General features: G+C 39.6%; 1 protein-coding gene across 23 annotated transcripts in view; it reads left to right on the forward strand.

The window, feature by feature from the left end:
• The window catches only part of UNC80 (unc-80 homolog, NALCN channel complex subunit), a 222,737-nt gene that overhangs the window by 179,677 nt on the left and 21,227 nt on the right, over positions 1 to 21,833 (forward strand). For 18 of the 23 annotated variants that reach the window (XM_073646576.1, XM_073646583.1, XM_073646577.1 and 15 more), the window contains 2 exons: positions 7,952 to 8,033; positions 13,847 to 14,009. In XM_073646576.1, coding sequence (XP_073502677.1) covers positions 7,952 to 8,033; positions 13,847 to 14,009 — 245 coding nt within the window. The remainder of the gene's footprint in view (positions 1 to 7,951; positions 8,034 to 13,846; positions 14,010 to 21,833) is intronic. The other 5 variants (XM_073646580.1, XM_073646590.1, XM_073646600.1 and 2 more) reach the window with 3 other exon arrangements.

Here is a 21,833-nt window from a genome sequence, read left to right on the forward strand (position 1 = left end):
CATATAAATAGTAAAAATGAGCTTGAAAAATATCTCAATCAAGGATATTAAAAATGTTTTAAAATCCACCTAAGCATTATGGACATTTGTGTGCAAAAATGTTAAAATTTTAGGTAATTCCAGTTTAGTGAATGATGACTTGCAACATTTTAGTTGTTAATTCCCCCTGAAGCAAAGGAGAAGCTGAGAGAGATTGTGGTAGTAAAATGGTTAGTGGTCATTGTCTATAGCGCTATCAAGTTTATTAGAATATAGTCCGTATCTCATTGTCATTTCTTCATCGTCAGTGTTGCTATAATGTGTAATTCCTCTGTTTAGCGACTTAGAAGACAGATCGAAACAGAGTAGTTTAAATACAATGTGGTACACTATGATTGAAAAACAAAATAAACAGTTGAAAAAGTCTTTCTGTTAATAGGGGAGGAAATAATTAGAAAATCAGTTCAATGTAAAAAAAGAAGTTACTGCTATAACCTGTAATAACTGTGATTGTAGAAAAGAAGCTAGGCAGGCACACAGCCGACGGGAACTGAACAAACAAGTTCAGACAATATGAACCGATAGGATAGTGTCCTCGGTATTGAACTGTACAGTGCCTCCATGGGGCAACATATTCTCTTCTAGATGTAGTAGGGTATAATACCTTCATAATATGGCACGCACTGTAAGAAAACCGTCTGTCTACATGATGTACAGTACTTTAAAGCACCACTCCAGCATTTTTTTAATTGCAGCGCTGGAGTGGTGCTTCTCATATAAGGTCTCTGCGCCTAGTTTGATACTTACCAGCCGCCATATTCACCTTCTATCACAGCCGCTCCCATTGGTCTCCGGCAGTTTGTGAACTGCCGGATCGCTTGAGCCAGAAGCCACAACTCAGTACAAGTATATGAGAGGCTCCTTCTAGCTCTCATAGACTTGTATTGAGAGCTTATGACTGTTACCTCTGGCTTCTAGCCAGGCAGAAGCTGTGGTCACAAGATGGCGCCGCGGGACCGAGGTGGCGCAAAAAAAAGATAAGTATAAAACAGGGGGCAGGAACCAGAATTTACTAGCACCACTCCTGCGCTGAAAAACAAAAAGCTGGAGTGGTGCTTTAAAGTGAACAGTCAGTTTCTGCTCTTATTATATTTCTGCTACTCCTCTTAGTATTCCTTTTCTTTTTCTTTTTTTTTAAATCTGCCATACGGTTCCAGAAATATGGGCCACTTTTATTTAGTGGTAATTTTTATGGTCTTTACCAAGGGACATGGTTCACAGGATTCTCTGGGGGGTGTCATTAGACTGCTCTGCTTAATTACCCCGAGAGCCACACCTCCTTAGCAAACACCAATAAAAATTTGCACCACATAAAAAGGCCGTATCTCCGGCACTATATGGCAGATTTAAAAAAAAAATAAAAAATGGTATACTCTAGAGAATAAGATGTGAGCCAAAACCTGCCCCTTGAACCTGATGATAGGTCCTCTTTAAAGGGACTCTGTCAGCACAGAATGACTGTTCAAACTAAGTCCCGCCTTGCAGTGCTTCCTGGCGCGGCCAATCATTTATATACACCTTCCCACCTGCTTGTTTTCCCTCAGTCTCCACCTCCTTATTCTTTGATTGACAGCTCTGGCTTCATAGACTCAGAGAAGGGAGGAGATGGAGGTTTGAAGGTGTATTTAACTGATTGGCTCTGCCATGAAGCACCGAAATGACGGAACTTAGTGTAAACAGTCATTTTGTGCTGATAGAGTCCCTTTAAGCCTCTTGAACACTGCACACAGAAGAGTATGACGTGCGCTATAAGTGGTAGTGCCATTTATGTGGTATCATGTTCACTCCTAAAAGCTATGAAGAATACCTCCATAACACTTCTGTGCACAAGCAAAGGTACAATTTGGACATCTGTATCTACTCAGGAGTTGTGTGATGCCATAAACAAGAGAATTTAGTGATATTACTGAACCAACTTAATAGGGCCCCAATAACACATGTTCCTTTTGCCTACAACAACCAGCCAGAGTTCCACTTTCATTTACCGAAATGCTTTTCATTATGAAGGCTAAGCTCTAGTTGCAATGGGAAGTAAATTTAGACAACTTTGATACATAACATGAGGTATCTGACATGACCTGATGATCGATAGATTTTATCATTTTTTTTCTGATGTGCCCACGTCATAAGAGCACCCATTAACAGCTAGTGCACCAATACAAAGAATACCTGATATGCTATCATTGAATTGTATCGGGCGGTGCTATCAAGGGTAATGAGACACATCTGTATCATACTGCAGAGAAAGTAATTTGTATATTCAGTTGTTCCCATATTTTCTCTTCTTATCTTTATCAAAACTAAAATACCCAGAATCCACTATTTCTAGAAGCTAACAGCAATGTCTCTACCACTACTGTATAAAGGATGTGGGGAAAGCTTTACTTAGTTCTTGAGCCTCCTCACTTTATTAAGTCATAGATAGGTAAAGTTAGTGATCACTGTCTCTGCTTTGAATTATTATTGCATTTTTACATAAATATTCTTGTTAATGTATGTTAGTATTATCACAACTAATATTTTATTTGGGTAAGTAACTATATACTGATCATAAAGGAAATCTGTCACCAGGTCTATGCTGTCATATTCACTCATAAAGTACAGAATTCTGTCCATAGGTCACTTTTTTCTCCTCTTCGAAAAATCACTATTAGTTCCAGCATAATTAGTTTCTCCTATTCATGAGCAGCAGGATAACCCCGTCCTCCCTCACTGATAGCTCTTTCTATGAATCCCATAGAGAATGAATGGAGTGGTGGTTTATTATGCACACTGCCACTCCATTCAGACAGGCAACAAAAAAGACCCATTCTGCCGATCAGTGGGCATCTCCAAAAATGCCTCTGTTCCCACTCATGAATCACTTCTTCTTTCCCAAACTGATTACTCACTCTCAGAAACTACTCAAATCTGTCTACAGATCTGTCTTCAAAATGCACCTCCTGCCTATAGAAGTTTGTAAAGATGGGACTAGAAGCTTCTAGTGAATATTGCTTGCAGATGAGAAAACTACTAAATAATGTTGGTTACAAGTCATTTAATGGCCAAAAATCGTGGTTTTCCTCATGTAAAAACATGAAGGCTTTTTTACAGATTTGAAAAACACTAGCATAACCTACATTTTTTTTCTGCTGAATATACAGTATATATAATTTTGATTACTCAATTTACAGGTCTTGTAATTTTAATCATATTATTGGTTCCAAGCTGAGACAAATCCGCCTTATGGTTTATTTATACAGCTCAGTCAAATACTTTTCTTGCCACAATGTTGCAAAATTAAGGAAGAAAACATAATTTGACCACCTTTATTTTTCAATTCATAGAGATCAAGCAAGAAAATGTATACTATGACGAAGTTATGTCAGGGCTACACGTTTGATGTAAAAGTCGGCATAGTTTCCTGGCATTTACGTCAAACATGCTTGATAAAATGGTGTAAACAGAGCAAATGAAGATTGAACTGTAGCTATGATCCAAGTGGTATTCAACAAGTCCACTTTTTTCCATCCCTAACATTGTTGGTTAAAATATCCTTTGCCTTGTTCCTAAAACATCCTGGGCAGAAGTGATAGTGTATCCATCCATCTAGGAATCTGTGGTCCCAGAAGTCAGACGTCAGGTCTAATAAATATGTCATCAATGTCATTTGTGGGAAAACCTTTTGCATAGATATGAGGAGCATTGTGTGCACTGACAGTAGCTAGATTAAATTAACTAGATACAATTAAATATCATATTGAATATTAATTTGGGTAATATTTGTAAATTAATTGCAACACAGTTATCCGTATATCCATTGTGTCCGGGAGAAACCCACCCTATTTCTAGCTGATAAAGTAAACTCAAAAAAATGAGTACAGTACTCCGTGTATGCGTAAAACTGAAGACAAACCAAAGTAGAGTTATCGCTTCAGTTGGTTCGTTTCTTCATTGTGAAGTCACTCTTGTTTTTCCCCTTGTAACAGTTATACAGCACATTATATATACCCGTATTCCCCAACCTTTCTTACCTTGAGAGCCACATTCAACTCGTAAAGATGGTCGCAAGCCACATCCAGAGAACCCCCTTGCCCCACAGTAGTGACATCCAAAGCCCCCATTATAGGTAAAATGACAGCCAAATCTTCCCACAGAAATCACACCAAGGCAGAATACTTACATCCAGGAATTCCCACCTTATCGTCATTCAATATTCTTACATCAAGCATTCCTGCCACACTAACACGTCCAGCGTTCAACCCCCCCCCCCCTCCTGTATGGCAGTATCATCCTATGTCCAGTTTAGTACTTACTTAAAGGGGTTTTTCCACAAACAAAAGTTGATTTTAATCAATAGATATTGGAATAATAATAACTTCCACAATTGGATGTGTTTAAATAAAATGTTCCTGTGCTGAGATAATCTTATAAATGTGCCCCGGCTGTGTACTGTGTAATGGTTGTGTCTGACTGTACAGGGACATGGTCTGATCATACCACATCTCCTGGGCAGGGGAGGAAGCAAAAGAGTATACAGACAGGACAGCCTGGATCACTGCCAGTTCTTTTTGTGAGGTAAAAAATGTCACTGCCTGTTTTAAAACAATGTTTTACAGGAAAGAAAGAATCATTTGTGGTCCCGTCCTGTAATATATGTATACTCTCTTTTGCTTCCTCCCTTACCCAGAAGCTGTGGTATGATCAGACCATGTTCTGTACTTGGTAAGACACAGCCATTACACAGTACACAGCAGGGGCACATTTATAAGATTATCTCAGCACAGGAACATTTTATTTAAACACATCCAATTGTGGAACTTATTATTATTCCAAGATCCATTGATTAAAATTAACTTTAGTTTGTGGGAGAACCCCTTTAATTTATCTCTCCAACTTAAAAGGCCAGTATATGCACATCCAGATCTTCTCTTCTGTGTGAGGCCATTTATGAAAGTCAACATCTGAAGATCTGCCCTTCATAGCTGTTTTCTAAACCTGGTGCTAAAGCACCAAGCTGGCAGACAGCTAGGAGCCACACATCATGGTCCTGCAAGCCACATGTGGCTCCCTAGCTACAGGATGAGGACCCCTGATGTATACAACTCATTAAGATGTGAAAATTGGTATATAACAATTATCATCTTCATCAATCTTCATAATTTTAGGAAAAGTATAGAAATCTTTGAAGACATTTGAACATCGTCTGAAAAATATATTTAAGAGAGATATATATGTTCAGATGGATGTAAACCAATAGCAATCGGAATATACAGTTTAGCCACTAGGGAAATTTAAAACTTGTTCCCATCAGTATATTTATGCTGTTTATGCCGGTTTAAGGAACCAGAGGCTAGAGCAGAATTTACCATCCTTGTGTTAGATCATGGAAAATCTGCAGGGTTTTAATTGCCTGTTTCAAGATAGTGTTTAATGTTAACATAACACATCCTGCCTTTATTGAAACCGGTGCTCAAAGCGATACCCGTATAAACATTGTTTGAAAAGTTGTGTATAGCAACTCGTGTGACCTTCACGGAGCCCTGACCTCAACCCCATCAAACATCATTGGCATGAAATTGTAACACCAGTTGCCATCCAGACATTATCTTCCAAAAGTTGTCCAAATGCTCTTTTGGCCAAGTGGGCACAAATTCTCACGAAGAAAACACTGTACAAAAAAGTTGCCAAAATTAATATTAAGCAAATTATTTGGGGGCATTTCATGAAATTGTTTGAGGGATAAACTGTCTGTCTTGCTTGTAGAAAACAATCACAGCGCAAGTTTAGTTTCTTATTGTGCTCTCAAAAAATGAAAGCTGTGATTGATTGTTACAGGCAGCTAAGACAGATTTTATTTTAGAAAGTTTTCATAACTCTGCCCCATTGTTCATTATACCACCACTAACTCATGTTAACATTGAGGCTAGAAAGATGTTAAAGGGGTATTCCCATCTTCAAGATCCTATCCCAAAATGTAGTAGGTGTAATAATAATAATATTAGCCTATACTTACAATTAGAAATGTAGTATAGTTCTTCAGATTCAATATGTTGCTTACCCCATGTGCAGAGCATTGCAGTAGCTTAGGTATCCATGGTTATGACCACTCATATAGTGACAATTTAGTTAGTTAGACAGCTCTTAGTGGTTGTAACAATGGATACCTAAGCTACTGCAATGCCTGCACATGAGGTAAGCGACATAGCGAATCTGAAGAACTATACTACATTTCTAATTGGAGGTATTTGCTAATATTATTATTACACTTACTACATATTCGGATAGGATCTTGGATCTTGGAGGTGGGGATACCCTTTTGATGACAAAGCTATTTAATTAAACACGACTTCTGTTGTGGGCCTTAATACAGATGAATTAATGTCTGGCCTCTTTTACCTGATAGTTGTGAGTGATCAGTAAATTAATTGGTGGTCATATACATTAGATGAATGTCAGCAGAACCAGCCTTCCATCTAATCAGTATGGCAGTGTTCTGACACTCTGCTGATGGCGAATGTTGGGGAAATCAAGGATGGGACATATTTGATTTCAACATGCCCTATGATTGTGCTGTAAGGGATATAAGACACTACCAAAGATGTCTGCCATCAGATTATAGAACGCATATATGCTAAGCTCAGAGTCAAGAGGAATAGTTGGCTGAATGAGTGTTTGGTCAACAACTATATTTTCACAACCTACAAACAAACTAGGGGTCACATGTGGCTCTCGATCACTACCGTGCAGCCCTTAACCCATTTGGTCACAGACAAGCTGGACATTGAGGCTGCTCACGTGTATCTTTCATGTTAGCATGAAGCGGAGGGGCAAGTAACACCAAAAGAGATGGGTAAGTATTAATAGTCACTGAGTGGACATCTCTGGGGATCCCATATTATGTCAGAAGGACAGAATTCGGACCTATATGTAGCACAGAAAGAAAGGAGTAGACTTCTTAAAAGGAATTGAATTGTGGCCCTCACTGAATGAAGGTCTTTTGATGCACATGAATAGGACTTCAAATAAAAGAAGATCTGTATACCATTTGACAAGTGCCGCAATCAAATTCCTTTTAAGATGTTATTCTTTAGACTGTTCAGTTGTTGTTGAGCACCACCAAAGATATTTAGTTGATCGTTTGGTTGCATACTGTTGCTGCAAGGCTAAGCCAGTGGATGAGCAGTGCTGACCTAGTTCACTTTTGAATTGGACAGAACGGAGTCGATGAAGTGAAGAAGTAGCCATGTATGAGTGCTGCTATATTCACTGTAGCATATGGGAGAAGAGAAGCACTTGGTTTCAGCATTGTGCATAAATTACACTGGAGAGAGTTAAATGGATCCATAGTCTCTACTGGATTGCAAACAGGGAAGAAGGGAACCTCTATCCTTCTCATAGGTGATAGCCCTCAAAGTAGAGCCAGTGCCTATTAGATATTTATGGAATATCCTTTCCATGTGCCATAAATGTCTCAGAATGTAATACCACCTACAATCCAAGTTTAATTGAGTCCGTCGAGGTTGGTTTAACAGGACAATGTGGCCTTTGGACCAAAAAAAGTTGTGTACGCCTCAGCTAAAGTCTATGGGCCGCCTAAGATTTAGCTTTTCCTCATGGTACAGAAAATATGTGTTCTTGATCATATGGAAAACAAAACATGTACACCAACCAACTTTGATGGTCTGATGGTGACGTAAATTGGTCTTACTGTATTTACAGTAGAAGTAGCGGTAGTCGACAGCTGAGCACAATACATGGCCGTGGTATTAACAGTTTCCACTTTGGATATCTCACTCAACTTGTATGCTAATAGTATATAACTTTTGCTACTCACTCAATCCCGAACCTTTTTGTCTTTGTTGTGGACATCAACCATACTTCCTTCTCATGTGTGTGCATTCCATATGTTAATGCTGTTAACACTCAACAGGGTAGCCAGTGTGCAGAGTGAGCCTGGTCATCAGAACCTTCTCATTCAACCACCATTGGGAAGGAAGAGAGGTCTGAGGCAGGTAAGTGCTACACAGAGGATGAAGTCATCCATGAAGAGTTAACTGGATGGTCTTCATTTCAATGGTGGAGTAATTGGAGCGACGTGTTATTACTGTACAAAACTGCTAAAAAAAGTGTTCAGCCTGATTTTCTCCTTTAAGTTCTGTGTTCTCGCATCAGTCATTTCTTATCTGTTCAGATGTTTTTCATGATCGCCTGACATTTCATCTGCTTACCTCTGTCATTTGTTCTATCAGTTGTTTTGTTTTATAAAGCAAATCTCCATATATAGATATAATTTATTCTAATGTGTAATGTCAAATACTATACTTTTGGCTCCGGTTCCTATAGCTTCAGTGCTCTACAGCGCTTTAAATGCTGCGCTTTCTCTGTGCTTATGCTATATACATGCTGCATGTGCTATGCTAATTGATGGGCATTTAAAAAAGGCAACATGTAGGAAATAGATGGTTCTGTCATTATCAGATTCCTAATATTGTGCAACATGTAAGACAATATCTAATGACAAAAGGCAGCATCACCTATTTTCTTGCAGCAGTTTTGTATGTCTAAACATTTTTATCAGTAGTAAAATAAAGGTTATACTTTTATATAATCATGGACATTCATGTTCCAATGAGAGCAGCAATATTTTCTCAAGAGCTGCTTCTCTAATGTAACTGGTGACCATAATTTGCAACCATAGTGTATAAGATGCTAGAAGCAATGATAATTTGGCACTTAGTTATAAAAAGTGCATAGAAGTATACAGGCGAGCTAATAACATAATAAAAATTTGACAATTAGACTGAGGTTCTCTAATGTCATCGTCTACTTTGTGATAGTAACACATTAACCATCATAATCCCCATAACTTGCAGCAGACCTTTCCCATGAATGGGACACTATAGTGTACCTTGATGTGCCCCCATTTTTGCATAACAATGAACGCTAAGATTCAGGATGAACAATGTGGTGACTCCAGTCATCACATAAGTGAAGAAGTACAAAATATCCAAGAAAATACCTTCTATTACTCACACATAATGTTGTAATAATATATTACATGTATACGGCCTTGTTCTCTCCCAGTATCTTACATGAGTATAAGATCCAGGGGAATTGAAGATAACATGTGGTTGGACAGCACAGGGCACTTATGCTTGCGCAACATTTTCATCTCCTATCCCGACCTTGTAAGTGTGAAGTTATCTTTGGGGGGTTGTTGTATGGGACTAATAATAAATCTTCATTTATCTCATTTTAGTTATCTCCAGCATCAGTGAACAGGATTAGATGTGGGTTAGTGGTCCTGACAATATATTAATACAAATACCTTCTACAAAGAGAAAGAGGACTTGACCTCTATTGTACTCCTTCATAGCTCCAAACACCGCAGAATTTTGTGCAGTTTGCACTAATAGGAGAGTGAACCCGCAGCTCACCTCTCATTGGAGACAGATCTGTCATCAGACAATGCTGCCCTGTATAATATCATGCTGCCGTTACACAGGACAACATAGTCTTAGATCTCATTTCATTGGGTGCTGAGCTGGAGTGGTTAAGGACAGCTATTACACAGTGTACAGTGATCTGCTGTTCCAGCTCTTACACCGTGTACATCCAACTGCCACGAGAAAGATGCAAACAGCTGATCATGTGTGCCGGGTGTTATACCCCCACAATCTGGTATTGGTGACCTCTCCCAATACAGGTTTTCAGTATGTAAGTCCTGAAAAACCCCTTTATTAAAAAGAGAAAGCACTGGCTAGAAGATGACTGAGAGAATTGGTCAAAGCTTAAAGGGATTATCCCAGAAAAATACCAAATATCTCCATTTGTTCACTAGCGTGCTAATGTGGTGGCATACACGATTGACCACCTTTACATTCAAACTTCAAAATGGGGGCGTTTGAAAGATTTTGTGAATCCCTGAAGTAGAGCCCATAGTTTTCATACATTCATTTCCTATCCAAATGCTTTTGTCAGATAACCTGTTTAAGCTTCACCCAATTTCCTCAGTTATATTTTAGCCAGTGCTTGCACTGTTTATTAAAGGGGTTTTCGAAGACTTAGATATTGATGGCCTGTACATAGGATAAGTCATAAATATCAGATTATGCGGTTCTGACACCTCCACCAATCAGCTGACTACATCTTCCATGGTGGCCAGATGTACACAGTATACAGAGCTGGAACAGCACAGTTCTGTACACTGTACAGTGTCTGTCCTTGGGTGATGCAGTGTACAATGGGAGCTGGGAGCAGAGTTGCAGTATCCTTAGAATAGGTTATCAATAAGGAAAGTCCTAGAAAGCCCTTTCAACCATTTTCCTGGCCATTCCATGTTTCCCTTCCAACCGGGTCCTTTCCCTTGCAGTGTTGGCTTTTCTCCCTAGATATGTAATGCTTTGTGACTATGTAAGAATCACCTAAACCACTAATGATCCTGAATAAGAGAACTGAAATAGTGCTAGGAGGGGGTTGTTATTGTGAATTTGGTAGCCCAGTGCATATAATGCACGATTAATAATTGGCTGTTTAATTTTTTAAGTTGTGATTACTAATATCAGTGCAACTTCCCATACAATCATTGAAACGCATTCTAAAGATATCTTCACATTTACACAGAACAAACAGTATATAAAATAATTATTTGTATCATTCACATGCAAGAAGATTGATTTGTTTGTAACCAAACTGCACAGAATATATGAGTTATTTGGGTAATCTAATAAAATGGTGTTACATCAACTTCCTTGTTTTCTTATTGTGAAATATCACCATATAATAATTTGATTTGAAGATTATAAATTTGCTACTTTTATAAAATAATACTTCTCAGCCTTTGCAATCTTCCTTTAACTGATGTGAATGATGCAGAATAACATTTCATGCAGTTTAGCTTCTCTTGGTAACCCCTTTTTTTGCATGTTTTACCTTCTAACCTTGCAATTTTACAATTCTAGTTAATTATCCTGTATAACTGCATTATAATTCTGTTATAATAACTTAATAACATGATTTTATTCTACAGCTTTATCTTGTATATACTTTTCCAAAATGAATCAAAAAATTGCCATTGGATCTTACTTTTCAATCTTACTTACTTGCTTTTTTAATAGTAAAGAGACAGTATGCCCTCCAAAATGTGAAAATATAACATGCATGTTCCACCTTCCTCTTAGATCAAAAACTTGAAAGGAAACCTGTCACCAGGATTTTGCTAAGTAAACTACAGGCATTGTCAGATTGGTGCTGTTACACTGATTAAAATGATACCTTTGTTGAAGAAATCCGTCTGGGCTTCAACAAGATGGCACCGGCGACGCATGTTAAGTAGCATCTATCGGCAAGCGATGCTCTCAATCTGCGCTAGCATCGCAACCAGTGGGCCGCGCCTGCGCAGATTGTGAGCATCACTTGCCGATAGGTGCTACTGAGCATGCGCTGCTGGCGCCATCTTGTTAGAGACCATTTTTTTTTGAAGACCACAATATTAAATGCGCAGGCGCATTATTTAGAATATGCGGCTGGTAACTGAAGGTTCAGTGATCTGTCATTTAAGCTAGAATAATGAGGGTGAGGCCAGAGCACCAAAAAAAGACCAGTCCACAGGCCCGCCCTGGAGCATGAGCATCTCACTAACTCAAAATTGCAAAAATAGATTAAGCAAGAACCACAACACGGATTTCTTCAACCCAAGTATAATTTTAATCAGTGTAACAGCGCCAACCTGACACTGCCGGTAGTTTACTTAGCAAAATCCAGATGTCAGGTTTCCTTTGAAGGAGATCACTGCAGCAATTTTTATAGAGGCTGAGCCATTATGTGTAATGCTGTGTTACATGCTTACTATCAACTTTTGAAAAAAAAAAGTGTGACTAAGAGTCATACAATGCACCAACTTTGGTTCAATTTAAGGTTATATATGCACAAAAGTATTGGTATACATCTCTTAATCATTGAATTCAGGTGTTAGTTGAACATTGAGAAGGGAAGAAATTTCACGATCAACTGTGAGTGGTATTATACAAAACTAGAAGTGTTTAGGGACCACAGCAACTCAGCCATGAAGTGAAAACCACATAAAGTTGCAGAGTGGAATCACGGCTGAAGAGCATAATGCATAAGAGTTGACAGTGCTCATCTGACTCGATAACTGCAAAGTCCAAATCTTCTCTGGCATTAACATTCACACAGAAACTGCTCCAAGAATTTCATGGCATAGGTTTATGCCACGTGTCAGATAGAGAGATGTAGAGCAGCCATCTCTGGAGTCTGGAGTAGTGAAAACGGTATTCTGTGGAGTGACAAATCCTTGTTCTCTATCTGGCAATCTGATGAAAGAATCTAGGTGTAGGGAAAGCCAGAATGTTGCCTGCTGACTGCATGTGCCAACTCTGATCAACATCAGTGTCTGACCTCGCAAATTCTCTTCTGGATGAATGGGCAAAAATTCCCCCAGACACACTCCAAATTCTTGTAGAAAGTCTTCCCAGAAGGATGGAAGCTGTTTTAGCTGCAAAAAACAGACCAACTTAGACCAACAATGTCCACTACTTGGTCAACTCCTTCTTAAATGCCCTAGTCTACTGAATAAAATAAAAAACACCTTATACATACCTCCTATACCGACACTGTTTTAGCAATGTTGGTGCAAGGTCTCCCAGCCCTTGTGCGACGGTATGTCATGTGAATGCTACAGCCAATCAGTGGTCAATGATGGGCTGCAGTGCTTACACTTGCCTTGGACAAAACTCTGACATCTGGGGGAGGTGTGAGTGCTGCAGCCCATTACTGGCACCTGACCATAATGTCACATCAGCTATGCAGTCACTATCATGCAAGTGCCGCAAATGCCACAAGACCTGGCGCCGGTCAGGGAATTAAGAATACGTTTTTTTTCTATTTTACTTCTCTTGACTTCACTTGACTTCCACCTTTAAGGAAGAGTTGTTGAAGTAGTGGACAACCCCTTTATATATATATATATAAAACCATATAAATGTAGTATATTGAAGAGAAATGTGCTATGTGGTACAGCACGGTGAGTTTTTTTGCATTTTCAAAATGTTAAACTACTTTTAAATGCTTCCATCTACAACAATATTGATAAATCTCAATACATACGAATAAACTGCACATGTAACCAAAATGGCCCATAGGATAGTTGCCTTATTGATTATAGCATTCAATTAGATCCCATGTGTCCCTTTCCAATCAATTCAAATAGAAATAATTAAAATAAAATTGACTAAAACTCTAATTGACTGTGATGGGCTCTGCATTCGTTTAGATACAAAACTCACTCTTTATGTTCTGTTAAAGATGGGACATTTAACCTTTAATTTAGTGACTTATGTCAGATGTTCAGATGTCATTGTCATATAAGGCAACTTATAATTTAGACTTTGTGGTCTTTATAGTGCACTATTATAGTTCCTTGGATATTTGATGTTTTTTTGACAACTTGAATAATATTTCCCACCAAAATTGGCCTAAAGTTATTGCTAACTTTGATTCATTTAATGGTTCCTGTATCCAGTCACATGAATTTATCACTTATGCACTGGAAAGATAATAAATGCCAAATGTGTTGCACCCATCAGTGCCATACACTGTGAATGGAGCAGCAGTAATATTATGCTTGAAACAAAGTCAAACACATTTGTAAGCAAATCTGAGGTCCATCTCCAACATAGTTAAAAACACAGATATGCAAGGAACATATGATTATCGACAAGGTTCTCTGAACCACCTGTGCCCAATGGCACTTACGAACTTGAATCTTCCTGAGTGTTAATATCTCCCCTGTATTATGGTGTAACAGGGGGCTTTCTCTCCTTCTCACCTGGTTCAGCTACGAAGGCCTTTACTTTCACGCCAGAAAACTCAAACTGAACCAAGGAGTCGGCATGGGGCTAGACTGTCAACAACGCGCAGAAGTATACAGCCCCGGGCCAAGCAAATACGTGAGGAAGATCAAAAAGCAGGTAACAATGAGTTTTTATGTATTGTGACCAAAGGGGGGCAAGTTTTCTTATGGGATCTCCATCATCTGGGTTATACAACTGGCACAGGAAGAACGTTCACTCAGACACAGTTGATTTGGTTTAAAACTGACCTCAACCAGCTTCATTATCCTCACACACACAGAAACAGTATATCAACAAAATCAATTTTTGGCTGTACCTCACCTACTGTATCCTCTGCCATCCCTTGTAGACTGTGAGCCCTCGCGGGCAAGGTCCTCTCCTGTACCAGTCGCCATCATAGTTTTTGCTATGTATTCCACTTTTTCACATGTAAAGCGCCATGGAATAAATGTTGCTATAATAATAATAATAATAGTATAGCATCACCACACTCTGAAGGTGCATTTACAGCACCTGATTTTGTGTTGTTAAACAATTGCCGAACATTAAATATTTACCAATCGGCGGTAGTTTGAAGGCTTGTTTACACAGGTAGACCGCTCTTCATAGGCGCACTGAGTGATTTGTCGAAGGCTGCCATTGTTCTTAGCAGTGCGAGTCCTATGATGATGCTTTGCAAAGATCGATGATTTTTGTGCAGGTCAAAAAATCATTTCTCCTGATGGATAAGAGTTTTGCTCACAACGGGTGATCGGCATCCTGTTTAGACTGCAGGATTATCATGAAAAGAGCATTTCTAGGAACGCTCATTCACGATAAACTTGCACTGTAAATGGATCTTAATTGTCTAAGCTCTGAGTCTGTTGCCCAGCGCCTCAGAAAGACTATAGTCCTAGTCCTTAATATCATTCATGGTGATGATTATATCTCCTATAAGCTTTGCCGCAGTCTTTTCTAGACTGGCAGACAATGTGAGTATATCTGACCTTTTTATAGGAGCCTCCTTAGCTGACTCCTCATGAGTTTGAATAGGCAGCTCAAGACATGGGCTGATTAGATGGATGGGTGATGTGAAAGTCTTCTTTTCTTCACTCCATTGCAGCTAAATAAATCACAATTCATCACATTTATCACTTAAAATACCACTTGTGTGGCTACCCTGCTACAGTATTCAAGTTCTGTTTGTGTTTTTTTTATAATAAAGAAACTATTCTCTTTTACCCGTCAAAGAGACTGATACATTTGAAAACAGCTTATACACATTACAGATTATAAGATATTACTTAGAAAGTATAATTTTGGATTCCCAGTAGTAGTGCTAATGGAGAGGATTACAGATTTCCCCATGCTCTGTGTCTGCTCAGACCAGTTGTGGGCTGAGACAGTTGTAGACGTAGAGTTGCCTGGCCTCTGGGATTTAAAGGTTATTGGCCCTAGACAATTGCAATTTACATTAGTACCTGTATTGAACGACATGTGATGTAAAATGATGTATAATATGGGCATTTTCTCTACAGACCAGATCAAACAGAAACTGATTCATGACCTGCTTTTTTCTTTTGATGCATTTGTTCTTCACCATTTCACATTACATAGAGCTACTGATTTTAATACAGAGTTTTTCAAATTGAATAAAAAAATTTCAATATACTGTACCTTTATTAGCACATACAATTCAACAATACATGTAAATATAAAAAGACATGGGCAGGAGGAAAATGGAGGGTAGCAGCAAGGACGCAAACATTACCAGGGAAATGTCTTGCATCACATGGTATAAGAACTAAAGGAAATGCCACTTTCAGGTTTCATATAAGGCTAAGAGGCTTAACATAACCCAGTGGTATGTAAATAGTGTAATTAGCATAATTTAGCCATAATGACAGTACAACAACAGAACCTGTAGCAGGAATCACTATGAGCACAGAGACAGCCAGACATTGTGTATGAACAGCAACATCGCTTACCCTGGATGAACGCAGTGCCCAAGGTATCGTGTAGATATTTACCGCTTCCCGACGCGCGTTTCGCTAGGAGTATATACGGCTTTATCAATGGAAGGTAGGAATGTTGTGTACAAGGACCTTAAAATACCCAGGTGAGCGGTCACGTGGTGAACCACGTGACCGGAACCCGGCCAATGGCATAATGTGTATGGCCCATGCGCATGGAGCAGAACAGACCCGAGGCCAGGGACATGAATGCGCCGGGCGCACGCGCTCAGAATGCCAAGGTAGGTGAGTATATACATATAGTAGTAATACCAATACAAAAAAACAAAGGCAGGGCAAATTCATGAAAAATAACATAAATTGAACATTAAGACTGGATGAGATAGGCGTGTCCAGTGGAGAGAAGATAACTGTGAAGTATAAATGTTGAGTTGAGGCACATCTCTAGAAATAGAGAGGGCCAACCTGGGCAAATATAAACAAACAACATAAAATTAGTAATAAAAAACAACTATATAAAATGAAATATAAAAATTGCTGCAGACACAACACCTCAGATTATCAAGTGGGACCCCAAATTAAGTATTATTAATTATAATAGAGGAAGATAGAGGGGGTTGGACCAGATGACCCAGGAGGTCCCTTCCAACTCTACCATTCTATGATTCTATGAAGAGAGCGCACGTGGCAAAACCAATCATAAATATGGGGCAAAACTAAGGGTCTCATTCAATCCCTTAGGGGCCATCGTGTCCAAATTGACAATCCACTTAGTTTCACGCTGGGCCAAGGTGCGTTTGAGATTGCCGCCCCTTGCCCCAAGGTGAACAATGTCAATGCCACGAATAGAAAGTGATGAAGGTTGTAGTCATGGAATTGACGGAAATGGCGAGGGAGTGTCTTTAATTCAGAGGGGTCTGTCACTGACCTGGCTGTGGCAATGTCCCTAACGTGTTCCCGAACCCTGACTCTGAGTTCCCTTGATGTAAGGCCAATGTAAATAAGTGGACATCCACAGGTGGCATAATAGATAACATTAGTGGAATTGCAGGAGATTTGATGTTGAATTTGAAACTGTTTATCTCCTGCTGCAGAGTCAATGGTTCGGGTACGTTGGACATTAGCGCAGGCCAAGCAATGACCACAGGGAAAGCAACCCAACGTGGGTTGGAATGCAAGAAAGAAATGTCTTGTTGGTAGGGACATAATGGCTCCTAACAATTAAATCGCTAAGGTTTCTGACTCTCCTAGAGGTCATGGATGGAAAGTCCCCAATGGACCCCGCAAGAGAGGCTTCTGTGAGGAGTATGGGCCAGTGTTTCTTTAGAATGGCACGCATATTGTTCCATTTTGTGTTATATGAGGTAATAAATCGTGTCTGACCTTCAGCTGATTTAGCTTGCTTATGACCGTATAGAAGTTGGGAGTGAGGTGTTGCCTTAGCCCTGTTGTACCCCTTTTTAATTGAGCTTTTACTATAGCCACGTTGTAAAAATCTCGTCCTGAGAGTCGTAGCCTGGGCTTCTAAACACTGGGGGGAGGAACAGATCCGCCTGACCCTCAGGAACTGTCCAACCGCGACGGCCCTGATGGTTGCGGGGTTATGGGCAGAAGAAGCGTGAATCAGCGAGTTCACTGCCGTTGACTTCCTATAGCCGTCAGTCCTGATGGAGAAGTCGGAATCGACATTTTTTTTACTCAATTTGAAAAACTCTGTGTTCTTTGTTCATCTCATGTTTCTTGAAGTTGTTTGTTTGTAGTGGTGCACGGCCGGTTTCGACGGAGGTGTGTGCCCACAGCCAACATGTTTCTGGGAGTTTTTTGTCATGATTTTAATACAGGCTGGTTTGTGTATAAAGACGTTTGCACGGACCTCATAGAAACTCCATAAATATAGATAAATGTGCTCAGCTCTATCCATCACTAAGGACAATAAATGCATTTTCACAGTGGAATAGTCCGTCTAGAAACTGACAAATACTGGAATATCATATATGTTTATCCTATATGGGTTGTTCTATGCATAAATGCAATATAGGGGCAAGGTTACTGTCTTCTCCTGACTTTCCTTCTGCCCAATGTTGAGTGCCCTCAGGACAGACTCACTGTGGACTGTGAATGTCCATCCAGAACTGGTAAAATGCATTTTAGTGCACGAGGCAGATAAAGCAAATTGATATCACCCCTAGAAATAAAATCATTTCAAAATTATAGTCTTTGGATCATCAGAAAAGAAGGGTTGAATACGAACATTACTGGTGGTCTTTGCAAATGGGTTAAAGGGCACGACCCTAAGTCAAGTATCTAGTGTTGAATGGGTTGCTAACCTCCAAAGGTTCTAGCACAACCCAGTGCCACAGCAACTGGTCTACAAGTAGGCCGGCAGGTTCTGACAGTGCAGTGATTGTGCTATATGTCAGTTTTAAGGTGTTACATCAGGTTCCAAGATTTCAAGAGTGGGTGTGGTAAGCATTGCCCAAACTGTTTCTCACATTTACCAACTATTTACATACAGTAGTTGTAAATAGGCCATGCCCCAAAATATTGCTATTGGTTATATTCATAGTAGTGCATACAGGGGCGAATTAAGGGTAGCCAGGGCACAGGGCAGTTTAGGGTGTATGGGCCCCCCAGCACCCAATGTATCATATGACATGTCACATGATGTTTTTAGGAGGTCATGTGATTGGTCACGTGATGAACACACAGGTACTCTGGTGCACATCTGCATATGTAAGGAGACAATCAAGTTATTTTCCCTTATGTACAGAACTATACTATAGAACAAGAGGGGATGCTATGGAATAAGCGACAGCGCTATAAATAACAATAGAGGATACTATGTAATAAGGGACGACACTATACAGAACAAGAGGGGATGCTATGGAATAAGGGACAGCGCTATACATAACAATAAAGGACACCATGTAATAAGGGATGACACTATATAGAACAAGAGAGGATGCTATGGAATAAGGGACAGCGCTATACATAACTAGAGAAGACTCTATATACTAAGGGACAGAGCCATACATAATAAGGGAATTTCTTTTGCAAACAACAGTATTGTTCCCATCATCTCTCTGCAAGTAAAGCTGCATTTACAATGAAAGATAATCATTGAACAATCAATCTTAAGATATAATCTTTCAGTGTAAGCAGGCTGCTGATAACCCGATGAATGAGGAAAACGCTCGTTCATTGTGTGAAATGATCTTTTCTGGAACACAAAAGATCATCGTTCTCTGTAAACAACACTCCCGCTGCCAAGAACAATGGCAGTCTATGTGCAATGAACAATCTATTACAGATCGCTCAGTGTGCATCGTTTACTACAGTCTGCATGTGTCAACAGGCTATTAAACGACCACCGATTGCTAATGGTTTTACGATCAATGGTCATTTAGTGCCGCTGGTCATCTATGTAACAAGACCGTTGCATGGTCCGATACTAAAATATTTCATGTCGATGTCCTAAAGTTGTGACTCGGTCACTGCAGAGTTTGCCAGAATGAACACTGCGCCCATGAAAATAAAAAGGATATATAGATATATATTTGTTTGCTTAAAAATGAATCCCCCACACTGTGCCATGGAATATATACACAAAAAACAACCATTAACATTTAATTAGCCATTGTGCAACCCACCACCCAAAGTATAAATTAATGAGCCAGCACTGTTTTCCCCGTTAACTATAATTAGCCACTGTTTACCCCGTCCAATAAAAATATAAATAACCCCAATTTATTACCAGCCACTATCCTGTGTCCTCAACCCAACTATGCTTTTTCCACTCACTCAATTCATTAGAATTACATGTCCTCCCCCAATTTATTATAATTACACATCCTCCCCCAATTCATTATAATGACACGTCCTCCCCCAATTTATTATAATTACACATCCTCTCCCTAATTTACTATAATTACATGTCCTCCTCTCAATTCATTATAATGACATACACCCCAATGCATTATGCATTGTCCTCTTTCCCACCCCACACCCAGAATTCATTATAATGCAATGTCTTCTCTCCCACCCCCACTTCAATATACAATGTCCTCTTTCCCACCCCAACCTCTAATTCATTATAATGTAATGTCCTCTATTCCCACTCTCCATCCCCGATTCATTATAATATACTGTGCTCTCTCCCACCCCCAATTCATTATAATGTAAGGTCCTTTCTCCCACCCACCACCACAAATCATTCACTTTAAAGAAAAAAAGAATAACTTACTTCTCCTGGCAATCCCCTGCAGCTCTGCTTCTTTCCTTTTGTAGCCAGCACGTACATGCTAAACGACGTAACTGGCGCGATGACGTGCCAACTAAGTCATAGAGAAGGTGATGGGCAGGAAGCCAAGAATGGCTCCTTGAAGCTATACTATGTCTCTCAATTGCCAGAAGTGGACCAACAAGAACGCTCCTTGACGGAAATAGTTGCCAACGATGGTCGCCCAAAAAATATTATGATGAGGGCAATCTGGCCATGAGGTCACCCCCGGAGTGCCCTTATTATACATACATAATTTTCATAACATGGAATTAATAAACCTCAAAATAAATAGCATATCCAAAGACATCACTGCAAATCAAAGACCAAACTTCAGAGTAAATACAGACCCCATAATGAATGCATACGACAGATCAGGTTCCAGAATATTAACCACTGAACAAATGTGAAAAATAACTACTGACTCTAGATCATTTGTGAGGCTGGCCTTACCGGGAGGTGCCAGCTAATGGTTGGAGAGACTCTATAGTTTTCACAGACATGATCCTATGCTGCTTTTTCCGTTCTATGGCTGCGGTAATATTTAGTATAGCAACTAAATTGTCTGGTTTTGCACTTGTTAATGAATTTATTTCATATTGCTTTATTGAGTTCAGGAGACAAAAAAGCAAAGTTGAGAGATATTTTAGCATGGACTCCCACTACAGATGGTGGGCCCAGACATTATTATGGTCTATCAGGTGAGATTTAAGCCTTTTTTTGGACTGCCTGATGGTGCTTGAGTAGAAAAAGTTTGAGAAGGACTGGTCTAGCCTATAACTCCTACATAAATTCAAAGGTCAGAATAATTATGTCACCCAGACTAGACCACAGAATACAGACACCGGAATAAATGCGAGATTCATAATACAGACCCCAGAAATAAATAGATCCCATATACATCTCAGACCCAGACACCCAAATAAATACAGACATCCTAAATACACATACACCAACCGAAGACCAAACCCCCTAAATAAATATATATATCGAAGACCAAATCCCAAAATACAGATCCCTGAATAAATGCAAATTTTAGAATAAATAACTACAGTCCCGCTTAAACAAAATAGTACAGTCCACTTACTGGCCTACAGAGATGCAAATATAGTTATATGACCCCCAGGGCATGCGCCCCTACCTGTCAGTGTCAGGGGATACAGGTAGGGGTGCATGCCTTGGGGTCACATGACCAACCATGCTAGTAAAAAGTGAAGTATATGCCGTAAGAGAAATTTAGACTCTTCTTGTTGCTTACCCAACATATGCGGTGAAGAAACACTTAACCGTTTACCGTCATGTGACAGTATAGTGAGTTATATGTCAGGTGCAGGTGTGTGGCGCAGGCTTAGGAGCTGAGCCTGCCCCATAGCCAAGAGATGGCGGCTGCGATACACAAAGACATGGACCAGAGCTGTCTCCAATTATTGCTGTTTAGTCATTTAAGTGCCATTGTCAATCATTGACAGCAGTGTTTAAATAGTGTGATCACCGTTGTGCTCATGCAGTGGCTCCCATTGGCTTCCTGCAATATGATCAAGGGATGCTGAAGGGTAGTAATGGCAGCCGGAGGGAAAATGTAATTTCGTCCTATAATACAGTAAATCAAACAAGTGATCAAATGCTCGAAGGTTCAAAAAATAAAGATTGAAAGGAATATGTCAGTGACTCGCCCCCAGGGCCATGGGGTACTCTTTGGGAGTTATCACG

This window comes from Phyllobates terribilis, unplaced genomic scaffold (genome assembly GCF_046119375.1).
Source record: "Phyllobates terribilis strain yellow unplaced genomic scaffold, ASM4611937v1 Scaffold_9__5_contigs__length_417890890, whole genome shotgun sequence".
NCBI lineage: Eukaryota > Metazoa > Chordata > Amphibia > Anura > Dendrobatidae > Phyllobates > Phyllobates terribilis.